The sequence below is a fragment of the Perca flavescens genome, chromosome 10 (assembly GCF_004354835.1).
Source record: "Perca flavescens isolate YP-PL-M2 chromosome 10, PFLA_1.0, whole genome shotgun sequence".
NCBI classification, from domain to species: Eukaryota; Metazoa; Chordata; class Actinopteri; order Perciformes; family Percidae; genus Perca; species Perca flavescens.
Genome location: NC_041340.1, coordinates 24,978,440 through 24,996,941, shown reverse-complemented (window position 1 = coordinate 24,996,941; position 18,502 = coordinate 24,978,440). Strand labels below are relative to the sequence as shown.

The 18,502-nt window shown below is 43.2% G+C and overlaps 1 protein-coding gene and 1 pseudogene across 1 annotated transcript in view; both read right to left on the bottom strand.

The window, feature by feature from the left end:
* uvssa (UV-stimulated scaffold protein A) overlaps nt 1-8,023 on the bottom strand; it is a 31,590-nt gene extending 23,567 nt beyond the window's left edge. The window contains exons 1-8 of the mRNA XM_028589325.1: nt 7,660-8,023; nt 7,026-7,153; nt 6,085-6,238; nt 5,712-5,888; nt 5,099-5,219; nt 4,570-4,977; nt 4,187-4,296; nt 3,914-4,042 (exon numbers count right to left, since the gene is read on the bottom strand). Coding sequence (XP_028445126.1) covers nt 3,914-4,042; nt 4,187-4,296; nt 4,570-4,977; nt 5,099-5,219; nt 5,712-5,888; nt 6,085-6,238; nt 7,026-7,135 — 1,209 coding nt within the window. The 5' untranslated portion in view covers nt 7,136-7,153; nt 7,660-8,023. The remainder of the gene's footprint in view (nt 1-3,913; nt 4,043-4,186; nt 4,297-4,569; nt 4,978-5,098; nt 5,220-5,711; nt 5,889-6,084; nt 6,239-7,025; nt 7,154-7,659) is intronic.
* Nucleotides 8,024-15,797: 7,774 nt separating this feature from the next.
* LOC114562441 (uncharacterized) lies at nt 15,798-17,488 on the bottom strand (annotated as a pseudogene).
* Nucleotides 17,489-18,502: the final 1,014 nt, after the last annotated feature.

The window sequence follows — 18,502 nt, the reverse complement described above, 5'->3', positions numbered from 1 at the left end:
AAACTTTTGACCATGTGCATAATGAGAAATTACTCATTCTTGACAAAAGGAAAAAGAGTTGTGTGTGCGCGCACATTTGAATAATGTTGGGCTGTAAACAGGTTCAGGCTTTTAACAAGTTGTCAATCTAAATGTACTTGTCGGGCTCGGGCCAAATTCTGTTGGGCTCGGGCCTTGTCGGGCCTAACTTTGAAGGCCTGATTACATACAATCACCAGAACCATGTGTGTGTCATTGAAAGCAAACTCCAGTCACCATACTGGCCTCATCCTTTCCTGTTGAAAGCAAATTAAGAAAGTCAAAGTCTCAGTGTAAAGAAGCATATCTCTATTCGTCCCGACGGTGAGACTGGAGCTTGCTAAATTAGCATGACAACAGTAGACTGGAGCTAAGACCACCGACAGCCTAAGCTGAGTTCACACTACACGACTTTCAAAGTGGTCAGATCTTAGTACCGTTCACACGGCACTCTACTGACCTTTCACCAGGAGGAATCTGTCTGCTCTACAAACCACGTTTTGTCATGAAGACACACACGACAAGTAACGCGGGACATTACGTAATACCATTATGAAAGAGGACTTTTGTTCCAAGAACGGACGTCCGCCAGAAACAAACGCTCCAAGTTGCAGTTTTGCAGCGAATAAACTAAGAAGAAAAAGAGAGATCAGACAAAGTGCCTTTATGGGGTGTTGTCATTGCCTCACAAAATAGCCTGTTTCCTGTCTTTATTATTCATAGGTTGCATCTTCCTCGTGTCTTAGTCCCTCCCACCGAGGAGGTACGGGAGAGACGCGAGGAAATCATGGGAGGAGACAGGCAACGAGCAAACATGTTTTAAAGGGATAAGACGTCCTTTCCTCTGATGGGTCACATAGCCACATCTTCTCTCGGTGCAACAACAACTTTGGTCCTTGTTGCAAATGCAACACCTACAGTAAACATCCTATTGTAACAGGCGAGCGTTACCCTGGTTTCCTCTCAGCCCATCTCTTGCACTCTCATTGGCTGTAGCTCCCCGACAGCTCCAGATATTTAGCCTGCTAGATATCTGGAATACGTCTGCGAGGCACCAGCGTCTTTAAACAGTTCATGCATCAGGCTCAAGAACCGCTCGGCCTCTGATCTGGGGCTTTTGTCGGGGAGCTCCTAAAAATGCGGGCGGCTGAAAAATCAGGGCTAAACCAGTTATTAATCACATGCTATATGTTAGCTCTGTGAAATTCTACTAACACCAAATATTCAAAGATTCAGAGCCCATGCAATGAACAGTCCGCCATGAAAATAACTGGCCTTGTGCATTTCTATTTCAATAGTCTTCCAACTTCATGTAGATGCTTCTGTGCTCAACCCTCCCTCTGTCTCTTTCTCGTTCTCTATCTGCCTCCATACCACTCCTCTCCTCTTTCACCAGCGCCCCCGTTATGGGAGACTATATTGAGAGGCCCATTGAGAGAAAAACCAATCGTGTGGTGTGTCAGTGGCCCGATAGAGAAGGACCCAGTAATGGAAGGCCTTTTAAGGCTAAAAAGGAAAAGCTAATTATGATAAAGGGGCTGTAAGTTGTGTGGTTATCGCAGTGCTGGGCCTGCTGCTGCAGCAGACTGGTCCCTGACAGTGATAACCAGGCAGAGCCAGACGCCCGGCGCTCTGTCACTGTCACTCTGCCGCTCTGTTCAGCTAAAGATGGATTCACACAATACAACATTTATGCCTTTTTTTTCAAACCCATAAAGCACTTTGCATTCATTGAAATATTAGGTTGCTGTCCATTTCTCGTGGATTATCTTCTTTTTTTTATTTTATATCTCTCAGCACTGCACGTATACAGCAGGTAGCCCATCTCAGCACCAATTAAACCCTCTCAAATAAGCAATCAGTTGAAGTGAACAGCTTTTCGCATGGCAAGCTCTATGACAACACCGGGCTGGTTAGTGTGTGCCGGCTCAAGCTACAGCAGAATGACGATGCTAAGCCAGATACAGAGGCAGCCAGATATCAGCTGTCATGCCAGGGCACATTAGTGGAGCTGAAGTCAATGAATGGGTACATCTTCCCCCCTGCTCCCCAATTTCTTCTCTCCGTCTCTGATGCATTATGGCTGTACCTTGCTATGTCACTTCTCCCAATTGTCTTCACTGTTAATATTTCCATCCTCGTTGTCTCTGTCGTGATACTTCCCTCTGGGAGCCCACAGAAACGCAGGAATGAACAGAGCCATCAAATGAATACAGAGCAACAGTAGCAGGGTGTTTGGATGAGTCTGACGAGAAGTGTACTACATAAAAAGGGAGAAAGAAAAAAAACTTGCACTGAGATTTGGTCATTTAACTTGCTAACTTATCTATCTTAGGTAGAAAGCAAACAAATAGGGTTTATATATTTTGTAATCACTTTCAGCCTTGACACTTGATATATAAAGATATGTCTTGTGGCAACTCAGTAGACAATAGTCTTAAGTGGACTTCATAGTAAGCTGGCATGTATTTTCCCAGTTCTCCACTGTTTAAAGACTGCAGCAAGCATCACATCTGACTTGTAAGCAGCGTCTGAAGCTGCAGTTATTTCAACGGCCACTAGATGGTGCCAATGGAAACTAGACCCCATTGGGACTAACTAAGAGTTCTCAGCCAAGCCCTCTTTATTGAGGGTTATTTGGAGAGCACCAGCTTTTGATCCTTGTATACCTGGTGGGTGCACAGACCCAGCTGCTTGCAGCCACACCTACAGGGTGGACAAACACTATTTCTTCACCACCTATGCCTGTTTGATCCAGTCATACCTGAGAAAGTTACAATTTGGACTTGAAATGTTTTCCCACTGTGATGAAAATAAGTTTTGAATGGAGCAGATGCCAACGATGCAAGCCATCCTTAGATGCGGGATAAAACTCTGCTTGTATAGGACTCTATTAAAAGTTATTTCAATATTTAATAATCCCTGTTCGACTATGGGGATGTTCGATGACCGTGGCCACAGCTGATGTGGCATTTTGTGCTGCTGTTTCAGTGTTTATCGTTATCAACACATCAGTGTGGTGGTCAAGACCACCTAAACCGAGACCAAGTCATCACCAAGACCAGATTGTATTGAGACCGAGACAAGACCAAGACCAAGACTTTGAGGGGTTGAGACCGAGACAAGACCAAGGCCAGATTTGTTTTAGACAGCCAGAAATTATTCTCCTGCGTCCTGCATTCACTTTATTGGGAGTGCGTGTAAAGGGGGCAGGGAGAGGGGGGTTTACGGTAACAATTTTCAAATTAGACATAAGTCAAGTTATCGGTTGCATTTGCAAGTTTTAACACATAAATCAGACAATGCACAGGCAGTTTAGCGAAATCCCTGCAGTTGTGGTCTTGAAATTAAATCCTGAGTCCTCTTTATCTGAGACATGAACGAGTAAAAATGCAGTCAATTCCAAGACCTTCAAAATTTGGTCTTAAGACCAAGACCGGTCTAGAGTACAACAACACATCACTCCTCTGTGGAGAACTTGTGTACCATGTCTCACACTGATGTTGTTGTCCTCATTGATTTGTTGTAGGATGCTGCCACCTGCTGGCCATGCTCTATACTACCACTATCTATAAATTAAATAAGTAAATCATCAGCCTGTGCTCTGGTCTTATAAAGTGCTGAAAATTGTTTATTTTTCCTTGACCATTACCCATGGACTGGTTTGGGTTACAAATATAACAGCGTTTCTCAACGTGCTGTTTGAACAATGAACAAGGAAAGGATACAAGCAGGCCTTATATCATCCTTGTGGTGTCCATAACAGTATCTGTTATTGATATTTTTGTATTAAATTTAAACATTAGTAGACATGGTGTTCAACATCTTCCTCCATGTTTCCATGTGTGTCCATGTGTTAGTGAGCTAAAAAAGCAGCAGGATGTGTGTGACTCACCACTCTGCGGACCCTGGTCCTGTAATCAATGTGGAGCTCTTTGTGTTTCTGCAGCGCAGCTTCTAAACACCTCTTCAGTTCCAGCGCTCTCCTTAACAGCTGCTGCTCAGCACCTGACCTGGTGAAGACCTACACACACACACACACACACGCACGCACGCACGCACACACAAAAACTGAATCAGAGTTCTAAAGTCACAGCAGCAGTAATACTGATAATAATGATAATAATTCTTTCCAGATGCTGTAATGTGATCATTCATGACATGTCACCTGCACCCAGCCCTGCACAGCTGGCAGGTGTTTGGTTATTATCAGCCGATGGAGGTCTATCACCGTGGAAACCACTGCCTCATTATCTTCTGTCTCTTTAACATGAACACCTGGAGGAGAGAGAGAAGGAAAAGAGAAGCAAAGGAAAGAAAGGATGACATATTGCATGAATGAATGAATCATCCCAGAACACTGACAAAATGACAACGGACAGAAAAATAGTTCGCTGATTTCACATATCTCCGCAACTCAAACCAAAGGAAGTGACGTTTGTAGTGTCTCTATTATTTTGTCCACCTTTGAGACATAAGCTGCACATTCTAAATGTGGATCCCTGTATCTGCTGCGTTCCAGTCATGATGTGGGAGTGCGTGAGAGCTCACCAGGACGGAGGTCCAGGTCCAGACTGTAGGAGTGAGAGACCAGCCCAGAGCTCCGGATAAACACATCGCCACCAGGAGGCCCCCCCTCCTCTTCTTCACTACTGCCCTCCTCCTCTTCCTTCTCGCCTTCCCGATCTTCTACCTCTTTTCTCTCCTTCCCTTCCCTGCTCTCTTCATGCTTCCTCTCCTTCGTCTCCTCCTCCTCTTGTATCATCCCTCCTCTCCTGTTGTCCTTCAGGTCTCTGCTGCAGCAGGGCTGCTCATCAGCTGATGGACATGCATTGGCTGCTTGGGAGCTGGGAGGGCTGTGATTGGTTGTCTGCATGTCTGTACGGTCAAACCCGGGAAGTAGCAGGCTCATGCATGATTCCATCTCTGTCAAAGTTGCCTCTATTTCCTGGCACGACTCTGATAAAGACACAATATGGAAATCTCACTTTTAATCTTTGCTTGGGAAGAAAGGTTCATCCCAGACCTTCAGCGGACCAAGACCACATCTAGTGTCATTCACAATAGTTTTGGTGATTACCCTCCATGTCTTTGGAGGCTGCCTCCACTCTCTCCTTGTAGATCCTCTCCATCTTCCTCTGTCTCTCCTCCTCCCGCCTCCTCTCTGCTACTGTCCTGGCCTCAGCATCCTGGAAGTCCACCTGACAGCATGGAGACACTGTCACTTACACACATCACACACAGCATGGACACACTGGACACTCTCACTTACACACATCACACACAGCATGGACACACTGTCACTTACACACATCACACACAGCATGGACACTCTCACTTACACACATCACACACAGCCTTGACACACTGTCACTTACACATATCACACACAGCATGGACACACCGTCACTTACACACATCACACACAGCATGGACACACCGTCACACATATCACACACAGCATGGACACACTGTTACTTACACACATCACACACAGTGTGGGAAACACGGTTACTTACACACATCACACACAGTGTGGGAAACACAGTCCAAGTAGAAAGATTTTCACATTATCTTGTATTTCCCAAAAGGACAGCAATTTGAAGTGTGTTTATGCCCAGCTGGCATGAAGCTGTTGGACAGTTTGTCTGGCAGCAACAACAGAAAAAGTCTACTAGTTTTATATCCCTCACCTTCTTAACCTGTTTGAGGAAGTGGTAGCCCAGCGCTAACTTCTTATAGGCTGAGCCATAAGAGGCCTGCCATGACTGAATAGTCTGGATGGCCAGTGACCTCAGCTTCCTGGCTACTTCCTTTGGCGGGGGGAGGGGCTGCTCCGAGTCCGTCTCTACTGTCAGCTCCAAGAGCTCCTCCAGGGGGGGTGGATTAAGAGAGACAAGGGGAGAAGGAGAACAGGAGGATGGGAACATGACGTACACAAGAAGATACATTTACAGAAACTACAATCCCAAGAACATATGTACACAATGCAGTTTTATTTACGCTGTCCAGGCGTCCATAACAAGCTGTCAGGGAAACTAAGTGACATCCCACTGACGCCAGTACCTGGAAGTTGTCCACCAGCAGCGTTCTGAAGTGGTGAGACCTGGAGAAGAGCTCAGTGGCAATCTGGAAGGCCGACAGCCGGACCTCAGCGTGTTCCTGGTTGAGCTGAGACATCAGCGAGTGGTACACGTGCTCGATGCAGTCATTAGACACTCTGCGAGTAACCAGAGACACAGAGTCAACCTTGAATCAGTATCTTTCATTAGATTACGTATAAAATAAAGGAACACTTTAGTTTAGTTCGATCACACACACCATCACATACATAACATAAATCACCGTAATTCATAGTGTAATTTTAACTTGTTTCTAATCAATACAGCATTTGTTTATTACACCTACCCTTTATAAATTCTATTTTATTTATATTTTGTGCTTAGGTCCCTCAGAAACGTATCAATCTCATTAAAGTTATTGTTATTAATGTCTGTATGTTATATACAGATTAACACACATATGTCTGTTAATATAAATACTTGTTTTTATGATCTACGCTATATCTTATAACCCTGTCAATTCTAACAGAGACAATTGTAATGACTTTCAGCGGTCTCTTATCAGCCACAAGCTTGTCTTGAATTCATCATAAGATGTGATTAACCTGTAAAGGGCCCCAGAGACCTAAAGACTGTGGCCTGAGCCCAGTTCAGGATCCGGAATATATGCTATCTGCATAATACTGGATTAAATATTAAAAGTAGATTTAGAGCTGTCTGCAGAATGAGCCTAAGGGAGTTTATAGTGTACTGATACAGGAAGTACTTTACCATATAGTGGCTGCCACTAAAGTTGTTCTGATACAGATACAAGTATCTGCAGATACAGATATAAGTCTCTGATACGGCCTAAAATGATGGTATCGTATCGGAGAGTATACAAGTCTGTTATAACTGTTTAATAAATAAGTAGTTTTCTAAGAGTTGGCTTCTTTCAGCCTTTACCTGCAGATCTTCTTGACCTCCTTCATCCTGTCCTGGTGGAGCTGGGGCTGTCCTGATGTGGTCAGCTCCTCCACCAGCTCCGACAGCCTGTCCCTCTGAGACAGCTCCATCACTTCTCACCAGTACACCTATGGACAGGGACATGGTGCTGACTAAAGAAGTCTACCTGCAGCCAAAACATTCAAGGACACAAACACATGGGAATCCTGGGAAAGCTGCACCATTGATGGGGACATGTACACAGTAAGAAAGAGCCAACGGTCAAACTGTATCTCTACTGGTTAACAAAGGCTGGCATGTCCTGTTATCATCACAACATAATATTATATTATTAAGATGTTTCAGAAGATGTCCTCCTAGTGTAAATCAGACACACCCGCTAATGCTGACACAAAAATATACATAGATAATATCTGTAGTAGCCTGCATTATGTAGTAAATCATAGTGTTATCTGCTGTTTCATTACAATAACATAGAGGTATCCCCACCACAGGTATTATACACACACACACACACACGCGTTTCTTTTAAAGGAAAACACAATAATTAATATTGTATCCACACACAGTGCTAGCTGCTAGCATGCTAACAGATGTAACCATTGACATATATATAAGGATGTAGCTAACTCACCAGCTGCTAGCGTTAGCTACCTTAGCGTTAGCGCGCTTTATTAAATGACGTCACTGAAACACTGAAAGTGACCGAACCAGCAGAAGAAATTACATTACCGTTCACACATCAACAAGCTCTGTTGGTTTTGAACATTATGACTATATGAACCTTCCTCCGAAATAATGACACCTTATTATTTCCGTCAGCTGTTTGTACTACCGGTTGGGCTTTTCACAATAAAAGCCTCAATAAGACCATACGCCCTCGGTGCTTCTCAAAGTCAAGGGTGCTTCCTCGGTAGGACGGGTCTTCCTAGTCGGCTCCTACAGAGACTAGGCATGACTCATTGCTAGCATCCGGAGCGTGAACCCAATCCTGAGGAGAAAGACGTACATCAGCACGTGCACAGACATTTTGGGGTGGTGCGCTCAGGCAAAAAAAAAGTGCACCCCTCTCATAAATAGCCTACTACTAAGAAATAAAGTTACACAGAAGCACATTCATCACTTACATGTTTATTTATTTCAATCATCTACTCATGCAGATGTTTAACACTTTAAAAATAGATTTTTACAACAGAAGATTAATTAATTCAATACTTATATAATAGGCCCTACTCATCATTAAAAAGTATACGTTTTCAGAGTGATTCTTGTATTTTGTGTCTATCAGTGATTCTCGAACTACAGGGCCCTGTTTCAGGAAGGAAGTTTAACAAACTCTGAGTCTAACCCTCATCTCTGAGTTGGTTTACCCTCAGATGGGAAACAGTGGCCCTCATTTATCAACCTAACGTAGAAACCTGCGCAGATATGAGCGCAGAAATCCTCTTACGACAGGCTTCACGTGTGATTAATGAAACGTTCGTATCACACCAATCAGAGTGTAAGAATGGTCGTACATGCAGCGGCTGGAAACGATAGTCATTTAAATATCAGGCCCCAATCTATTCTCGGTTTCGAGGCCTCGCCCCTACAATTTACGACCTAATAGTAATATACAGGCTTCTATTGCAATCTCTTAGGCCTACATGATATACCTATTAAATATACACGGTAGCGGAGTTTATGCAGTGGCTTTTATTTTACTCGTGTTTTTTTTTTCATGAGTCAGAACGAGGCAACAGCAAAGGGAGAGTGGGTGTCCTCCGCCCCCCCGTGCTGGACCACCACCCCGACCCGGTCTCCTGAATGCAGTGGGGGCTGGAAAAACAAGCCGAAATAACTCGGTCAATGGCATAAATAAATCGTTCACGACAGAGAAATGAAAACCTGAATAATAAATAAAAATGTTGTGCATCGTCATGTTTCCTGTATTGATTATAATTGCCAAACATAACACTATAGGCTACCTTTTAAAAGCGAGGAATAATAATATCCTCTCCTTGGTATAGCCCCCAGTTGGGACTGTGCTGGACACTGCTCTCTGGGAATCTGGTCATCTGGCTCCATCGCTACATTTATGGCACCCAGTTTTCCTGCGAGATGTTGTGCAGAACACCACAGGCTAAAACGATGTTGCAGACTTTTTCTGCCGTGTATAGGGTCCCCCCCGCTGATACATGCCATCTGCCCTTAAACAATCCGATGGAGCGCGCCACCGTGGCACGTGTGCGTGCATGTGCACTGTTGTACCGCTCATAGAGGTCTTCTAAGAGAGCCAGATCTGCCATTGCTGATAAGTGATCAACTGATGACTTCTCCTTCTCCTGTTAAACTGAGTATATGCTGCACCGCAAGGCCACACTGAGTACACGAGTTCAGACCAGACGTGAGATTTTATCGCAGCCTACGCTCACGTTCAAATTGATAAATGCCGAGCTTTGCGTAGGAATCGGCATATGCCCGTCCTACGCCTGTTTTAGGTCGTACGCACGTTTCATAAATGAGGGCAAATGAGTTTTCGGTTGCAGAACAGCTGATTTGACTTGGTTCAATCAACTCAGAGTAGGTTCACTCAGAGTTAAGCACGTGCACCACCACTATTAAAAGGCAGCATGAATGGAGCTATGATGCTACGATTCACCACGGTAACAACCACAAACAAACTGGCGGAAATACTCATGCGCACATACAGCAAGTTTGAACATGTATTTCGTTTAAAAAGCAACACAGTGACTGCTGTAAAAGAGAGAGAATTTGCATGGGAGAAAATTACTGCTACAGTAAATGCATAAGTTCCAATATAGTGTATTAATATATTGATTCATAACTATTATATTACAGGTGAAATGGTATATATCATTAATGGAATCATAATTAATAATCTTTTATTTCAAAGGGTTTACATCATTCACCTGCAATAATGTGGAACTCCTTTTTAATTGCTCTTACTGGTTTGTGTCCAGGGAACACTACAAAAACATTAAAAGAAGTTTCAACTGGAAAAAAAAACACGTAATGTCACACAAGAATCTGCTGGGATGTAAGAGCATGTCCACGATGGGTGGCGTTAGTGATATGAGGATGGATAAGGTTACATAGGCTACATAACTGATAGACTGGGAAGAAAAACGATACCGCTCAAATAGGTAGGCTAGTATCTGGTAGTGATGGTCAAATGAAGCTTCGCGAACCACTGTCTTTATTTTCTGAGCTCACTAGATGGCGCTCTCTGTTCAAAAAAGGTTTGAAAACACTGAATTGCCATTCCTTTAACCTTTTTCTTTGAACAGAGAGCGCCATCTAGTGAGCTCAGAAAATAAAGACAGTGGTTCGCAAAGCTTCATTTGACCATCACTAGTATCTGGAAATGAAAATGTATCTATAGTCGGGGCCTCAAAATCATCTCCCGACATGTGTTTAACTCCCTGCAAAGTAATACAGCTTCTTCATCAACGGGATCGTCGACAAAAGGAAATGCCATGTTTTGAGAAACATAATAGCAGACAGACTGAATGATAGTCTAAAAATATACATTTATGAACTACTGTTCTTAACTGAAACCATTCAATGAGTCACTGTCATTTGCAAAAACGAACAGTTGTACACTTTGCATTAAAAGCGAGCAGTGGATGTTAATATGACTTAGGAAATTTATATTTTAGCCCATGAGAGAGAGAGGAAGGAACAGAGTGAAATGGATATTTACGCATTATATTCTAGCGTTGTAGAAAATTGATCTTTATGGTAAATTTCCTGAGTAAGATTATCTTCTGCTTAGTTTTAATGCAAAGAGTACAACTGTTAATTTGTGCAAATGATCAGTAGCCTAACCCAGGGTTTCCCAATCAAGCAGCTTTTATGTGAACGCGTGCGTTCACATAAAAGAGGCAGTGTTTGCACAGCGTGACCAATCGCAAACATCTACCAGAGCCGCATATTTTACATAAGAGCAAACTATAATTCTACATAAATATGAAAAACACAGACACCGTTTTAGAGGCAAAACACAATACAGTCGCTGCTTCCTAAAACAGCTGGTAAAAAAAAAGCCGACGCTGTTATGCGTAAATCACAACGCTTATCAATACTTCCCAGTATTACTTATCAGTCAGGCACAAGATCTGACCATAATTACACTTTTCTTAAACTGCCGTTGCTTTAGTCTATTATTTCAGTTGCAACCCTGGCCGTGGTAAGCGATCATGAGAAAATAAAATATATAAAAACATAATTCAAACTGATGTGCGCATTGACAACACACGGCTCAAGAAGCTGACAAAGAGCCTAATTCCCTCCCCTGAAAATCTATATATTTCATAAAAATACCCATCAGGGAATGTTAACGGGGATATTTTAGCTTTTATGAGCGCACCTCTCTCTCTCCGCGCACTGAGCTCCACCAGATCTTCTAAGGGCCGGGACACATCAGGCCGATTATCGGCCGTGGGACAGTCAGGCGAGGTCAGTGACTCAAATCTGTTCGGTGTGTCCCGTGCCGTCGTCCGTCTGGGGGGCTGTTGGCGTTCATTTTGGCCGACCTGACATGTTCGGTCGGCGGCAGGGCCGTCGGGACTCACCCGGAAATGACGAGCGGAATGAGGTGACTACAGTCTCTCAAAATCTGATGAAAATCTTTTAAACTGACCTTTGTTGAGCTGAAATGAAGACAGATTCAGCAACTGCATGGCCTATTTCTCGCTTAAAATGTTTTCAGAAACACGTTTCAGTGAACTATTTTAGTACAATATGAGATCGTATTCTGAACGGCCGCCATGACAGTCCAGGTCTGAATTTCCGGAGAAAACAAACCCATGTGACGCGTTCGTCCAATCAGCTGCCGGTTTTAATTTCTTGTGCGACAATACAGATTAGCGCCGCCTGCTGTTATAGAGATGTATTACGTCTCGTCTCCTCTCGTCTTTTTGGTCTGTTCTGTGGCAGTTTTTTGGACCTCGGGACGCGACTGATCATATCAACGGGGTTTTCTGTCAAAGGTTGGCCGTTGGCTATAGAGCTCGGGCGTAGACGTTATGGAACGGTGCATTGTGGGTAGCAGCGGCCATTTTAGAGGCAACGCAAACGCCGGTTGGGAACGGTTGGGAATAAGGTAATAGCGTAGCCGTCCGGTCTCCACCGGCACCGAGAAAGAGTTATGGACCCTGACAAAAAAAAGTTTGCTATACCGTATACTGACAAACTTAATACTGAAGCCAAACAACGCTACTTAAAAAAAATTGAGGACATAGGTGGAATTGATCCCTATGAACATAACGTATGGTGTAATAATTATGAAAGTTTACCAAGCCTCAGTTTCCCTGATATTTTCTCCTACCTGGTCTGTGGAGTGAGCGCTTACACCTCTGATCAATTTAAAAACTTCAAATCATTGGAGGCTCACCTTCAGTTCACAAATGGATGGGTGCAAGATCTGCAGATCTTCAAAGTAAACGTAGAACAAACAATTGTTCGCACTAAGGTAACGTTAAGCATCAGTGGTGACACAAACACGCACACTTGTCAGATTCTATGAGCCATGAAGCACAATAGTTTGTCTATGCGGGTTTGTTACACTTCAGGAGTAATTACTTACCTATCATACGTGCAATAATCCACTGTTTTCGTCAGGTAGTTCTGTAATACTGTATAATATAAACGAACATTCACCTCAGACACAACCCACCGTTTACCAAAACAAGACGCCTCACTTCCTATTTCAATATCGTTCAGGTTTTGACGTCGACCTCGCCTAATTTAAAGTGATATTTTAATAACAAACTAATATAGTAAAATGTTATTGCAAATGTCTGTATTTATTTGTGAAGAAAAAAGCTTTTGTCACACACAACAGTGCCTAAATATTTCACTCCGATCCGTGTGCAAGACAGCCATGGCTCACTGAGGTCTCTGCATTGTAGCTTGAATGTTATTCCTGATTTTGTGAATGGCTTTGGAAAAGCATCATCTAAATTAATTAATTTAAATTAGGGAGTGGCAGCAGTTGTGTCATCACCCCATCCACCCTTGTAGCCACTCTTGTGTGCTGTAATTGTGCAACATCTGGAGGAGACATTTCCTCTCACTCTTATCGAATGCACTGCGTCATTTGTTTTTTATGTTATGCACTCCCAGCGGCTGAATGAACCTCCACTTCAGCCATGGGTTATCCTCAGCTCCTGTGGCAAGGTCAACAATGGGCATTGCACATGCATGGCTGGCATTGCTGAGTCTTGCACCCATGTTGGGGCTTTGCTGTTTAAAATCGAGGCAGCAGTGAGGATACAGGGGACCAAGACAGTTACAGATGTTCCAGCGTACTGGATGATGCCCTCTAATGTGGACAAGGTTCGAGCAGAGGTGGCCCACAAAATTGATTTCTCCTCTGGTGCTGCTCAACGGAAAGAACTGGACCGGCGCATCAGTGGAGAAAAAGGCAGGCTGGGTATTCGTACCCATGCTGGTAGTATGAATTCATGTGAACACTACCCCACACTTTCTGACCTGTCACCTCTTTTGAGAATTTTGCACACACACAGCAAGGCTGTTTGTCTGACGGGGATGGAGGACTATTATCAACATTATACAGACCCTGTCCCCCCTCGCATACTGCCAAAGTCCTTGCTGCAGCTTCATGATACAGGCAAGTATGGATGTGCGTTGTCTCTCCTCCAACAGCACTGTGATGGCCTCGCAGACATGACTGCGGTAAATGAAGCACAGGCAGCTCTGGTGGAAGCCAAAACAAAACGGCAATGCCTATTACCGGCCTGGTATGCCCTGAGAGCAGGTAGGATAACCACATCCAACATCCATACCATTGTGTCCACCAGTGTTACCAAACTTGCCATCTCCACTGTGAGGAAGGTCTGCTACCCAAATAAATCGGCCACGACAGCTGCCATCAGATGGGGAATAGAACATAAGGAAGAGGCAAGGCAGGCCTATGTCACTGTTATGGCACCGCAGCATGAAAACCTGAAGGTGGAGCAATGTGGGTTAATATTAAATCCATCCTTTCCAGAAGTTGGGGCCTCACCTGATGGGCTCATCCACTGCACGTGTTGTGGATAAGGCTGTCTCGAAGTCAAGTGCACTTTTAAGCACTGCAACACCCACATCCTAAAAGCCTGTGCAGATGACATGCATTTCTACCTCCAGGTAACTGATGGTAAAATTAGCTTAAAGAAGACACATCAATACTACAGCCAAGTGCAAACACAAATCTTTGTGACTGAGTCAAAGTTCTGTGACTTTGTAGTGTGGACTGTCATGGACTGTGTTGTTGTTAGAATTTTACCTGATGTGGGCTTTTGGAGCATGTGTTTAGCTAAAGCACGGGAGTTCTTTCTTAAAGTGTCTCTGCCGGAGCTTGTGGCTCACCATTACACAAGGGCAGCCTCCACAACACCGCATGCCAAGCCTTTAACAGAAGTCTCACAGACATCTCGCGCCGATCCTCCTATGGCATCCAGGCCAAGGAAACGGGCTCTACAGAAGAAAACCAAAACATGGTGCCTCTGTAGTGGTTCTGAATGACTGGATGACATGGTAGCATGTGACAATGAGAACTGTGTAATTCAGTGGTTCCATCTCCGATGTGTGGGGCTTAGTGAGGCACCTTCAGCCAGCGAACCGTGGCTCTGTGCTACCTGCACACAGACAGGCTGACATATTTAGGCACTATTGTGTGTTGGTAGGTGTTGCGGCTGTAAGCAGTCCAACAAAGTGCTGCCGCGAGGGACCAAACCCAGATACATAAACACACTGTGACACGCTTGACATTGTATTGCAATGATTTAAGTTAGCTTGTGAGACAAAATAAGTGTCAACAGAAAGTGTTCGCTCCCAGGCTCAACCCTTCTCTGTCAAAACCCAAAAAACCCAGGTGAAGCAAACATATATGTTACAGCCACAGAAGTTCCTTATGAAAAAAATAACTTATATTGTTCATACTTTCAAATGAAATTTTATTTATTTCGATTTAATGTTATTTATTTTTTACTTGTTTACTTACATGTTCTGCACTTCTTCATATTGTTTACTTATCCATGTTCTGTACATATGTTCTTATTGTGTATACTCACCTTAAGGATTATTAGGAAAACCTGTTAAATTTTGCATTAATGAAATTATCTAATCAACCAATCACATGGCAGCTGCTTCAATGCATTTAGGGGTGTGGTCCAAGTCTAGCCAATCTCCTGAACTCCAAACTGAATGTCTGAATAAGAAAGAAAGGTGATCTAAGCTAGTTTGAGTGTGGCATGGTTGTTGGTGCCAGACGGACTGGTCTGAGTATTTCACAATCTGCTCAGTTACTGGGATTTTCACGCATAACCATTTCTAGGGTTTACAAAGAATGTTCTGAAAAAGGAAAAACATCCAGTATGCTGCAGTCCTGGGGGGGCAAAAATGCCTTGTTAATGCTAGAGGTCAGAGGAGAATGGGCCGACTGATTCAAGCCGATAGAAGATTAACTTTGACTCAAATAACCACTCGTTAGAACCGAGGTATGCAGCAAAGCATTTGTGAAGCCACAACATGCACAACTTTGAAGTGGATGGGCTACACCAGCAGAAGACCCCACCGGGTACCACTCATCTCCACTAAAAATAGGAACATGAGGCTACAATTTGCACAAGCACACCAAAATTGGACAGCTGAAGACTAAAAATGTTGTCTGGTCTGATGAGTCTTGATTTCTGTTGAGACATTCAGATGGTAGAGTCAGAATTTGGTCTAAACAGAATCAGAGAACATGGATCTGTCATGACTTGTTACCACTGGGCAGGCTGGTGGTGGTGGGGATGTAATAGTGTGGGGGGGGATCCCTTTCGCTTTCAGAACTGTCTTAATTCTTTGTATCATTGATTCAACAAGGAAGCATTCTTTAGAAAATGTTGGCCCATATTAATAGGATAGGGTCAAACACGGTATTGGAACGGTGTTCCTAATAATCCTTTAGGTAAGTGTATGTATACATCAATTTCATGTTGCACAATATATTGTTACTCTGAATTTTTGTGTAAATGAAGCAAACACTTCAGTTACGCACCCTTAGTAACAGACTTCATTTAAAACACATTTGGGAACTTTATCAGCCTTTTCTTATTATTTCAACAACTGCCACAATATATTCACCAAACTTCTCACAACAATATGAACAGCAGTCTTCATACAGCAATATAACGATAATGACCGTAATAATAGTTCAGCTTTCCTGTAACATTATGGTTGGTTTCATAACAACACTGGGGCACATATTAGTCAGAGCACAGCACACACACACAATTTTGTCTAGTAAGACCATGTTTTCGCCTTCACAGGGAACCACCATGCTTAGTGGAATTGTGTCGTTCAATATGCTGTACTTTCCGCGAACACAACCAATTACCCTCTCCACATGAACCCTTATGTGCGCTATCTTCCTGGTGTCTTCCACATCCTTCGCATCCAACTGACAGCGGCCTCGTGTGAAGGCGGGCATTTTCACTTCAGCACACATCAGTCCAACACTGTCCCTGATGTCAAACCCACGATCCGCCAGCACCAAGTCTCCAGGGAGCAGATGATTAAGAATACCACAGTCCTCTGTCATTTGTTTGTCACTCACGCGAACACCCCACCCTTTTGAAATGAAAGATATTGCTCCCTGTGGTGTAATGCCGATTAGGTATTTAAATGTGTGTTTGTGCTTGTAGTGGGAAAATGTTTGTGCCCTAGCTTTAAGATTGGATCAATCTCTCAATGCCAATCTCGAAACAGTCCACAATAACTGCTACACGATGCCCGAAAGCCTCCACAAACTTATGTGGCATGGTACTTCGCAGACAATGCCTCTCTGGCCAGTGCACCAGTGGCCTGAGATGTGAAAACATTACTGCTATGGTCTCTCTGAAAGTAACTGAGACTGTCTTCCTGTCTAAACCAAATAGATGTGCTACATGTTGAATTGGAAGGTTCAGCCTCAGCCGCATCAAAGTTAAAAGGACCATATGAAAAGGTGAAAGTTTTCGACCTGTCTGTAGGCATGGAAGGAGCTGTGCCAGCACACCCATCAAAACAGCGAAGCAAGGCAGACCAGTGTAGTATTTCACCTTCATTTCATTGCCTTCAAGGAAGCTCTCATCAAAATTCTTGGAGATCTCTTCCTTCAGTTGCCTGTTCTCCTCTAGCAAACGGTTGATCTCAGCTTGCCTCTGCCCACAAAAGCTGCACTCTTGTTGTTCCCCAGAGTCAGAGGGTGTGTCATCGGCCATCGGTGTGTCAATAGGTAGGTCATCGGATGTGTCAACAGGTGTGACACAGCAAGCATCATCAGATGTGGCGGCAGAATGTGTGATAAAGGGTGACACAACTGCAACTTGCTGCCGTTGAATCCTCCGCTGATATCTGTCAGAATTTCCACTGATCCCTTCATGACCAAGGTGTAGAGACGGTGCCCAGTCAGTGTCGCACTGCAACATTTCATATGCTGGCTTACCTGAAAACAACAAAAACAGAATTTCTGTTATGTAGCTTGCAGCAATTGTGTGATTTACATTTACATGTATTTCATTTGGCAGATATATTTAAATCCAAAGAGTTATAACAATATAATACCTTTAAGCAATTAACAATTAAACTACAGAGCTCCAGCTATATAATACTATGTAAGCTATTAATAATAAAGCATTTTAGCATTTTAACATTTAATCTACAGAACTACAGCTTCAGCAACAGAATAACATTTATGGTCCAGTGCAGAGGAGACTATAGCTAGAAATTACCACTGCATTTGTGTGTCTATTGGCTGATGCTTTCTAGAAATGTAAAGTACAAATTATGCCATAGCCTGTCAGTATTACACTAACCTAGTCTAGCCACCAAAATCTAGATGAATAAACAAGGTGACATTGCTAATTGAGAATTGATATGCTGATTTGGGTAACAGCTACATAACTATTTTTATATATTTAATAGCTTGCTCACAAAACACAGCAACTTAATTAGCTACTGCTTTATTCTGAACAGCAGAACTTTAGTTAACTGCTAAATGAATACATCAAATGTAAATGTAGCTAGCTAATTCACTCTGGAAATCAGCTGAAAATCTATTGACCATGTCATAAAAATATCTGTTAGCCGTTAGCATTAGCAGCAATGCTAACGGAATTGACCACAAAGCAAAACAAAAAGACCCCAGCTTTGATAATAATACCTTACCTTTGTGAAAGTGTCGTGAGCAGACAAGCATGTACTTGGAAATATTATGAAAGGTGATGGTTTTCCTCCGTACAGCGTATCCAAGCCATCCAACGCCTCTTTGTAATGTCAGACACCAGGTCTGCTTGTGTTTTTTTCCAAGTAGGAAAATGGTGAAAACTAACATTATTTATCAGCCGTTTGCCCTGTCGATCGTGAGACCGATTGCAGCAGTTCACAATACAGCAATACTGAACCATTTCCTTAAAATAACCTAAATAAAACCTAATTCTCAA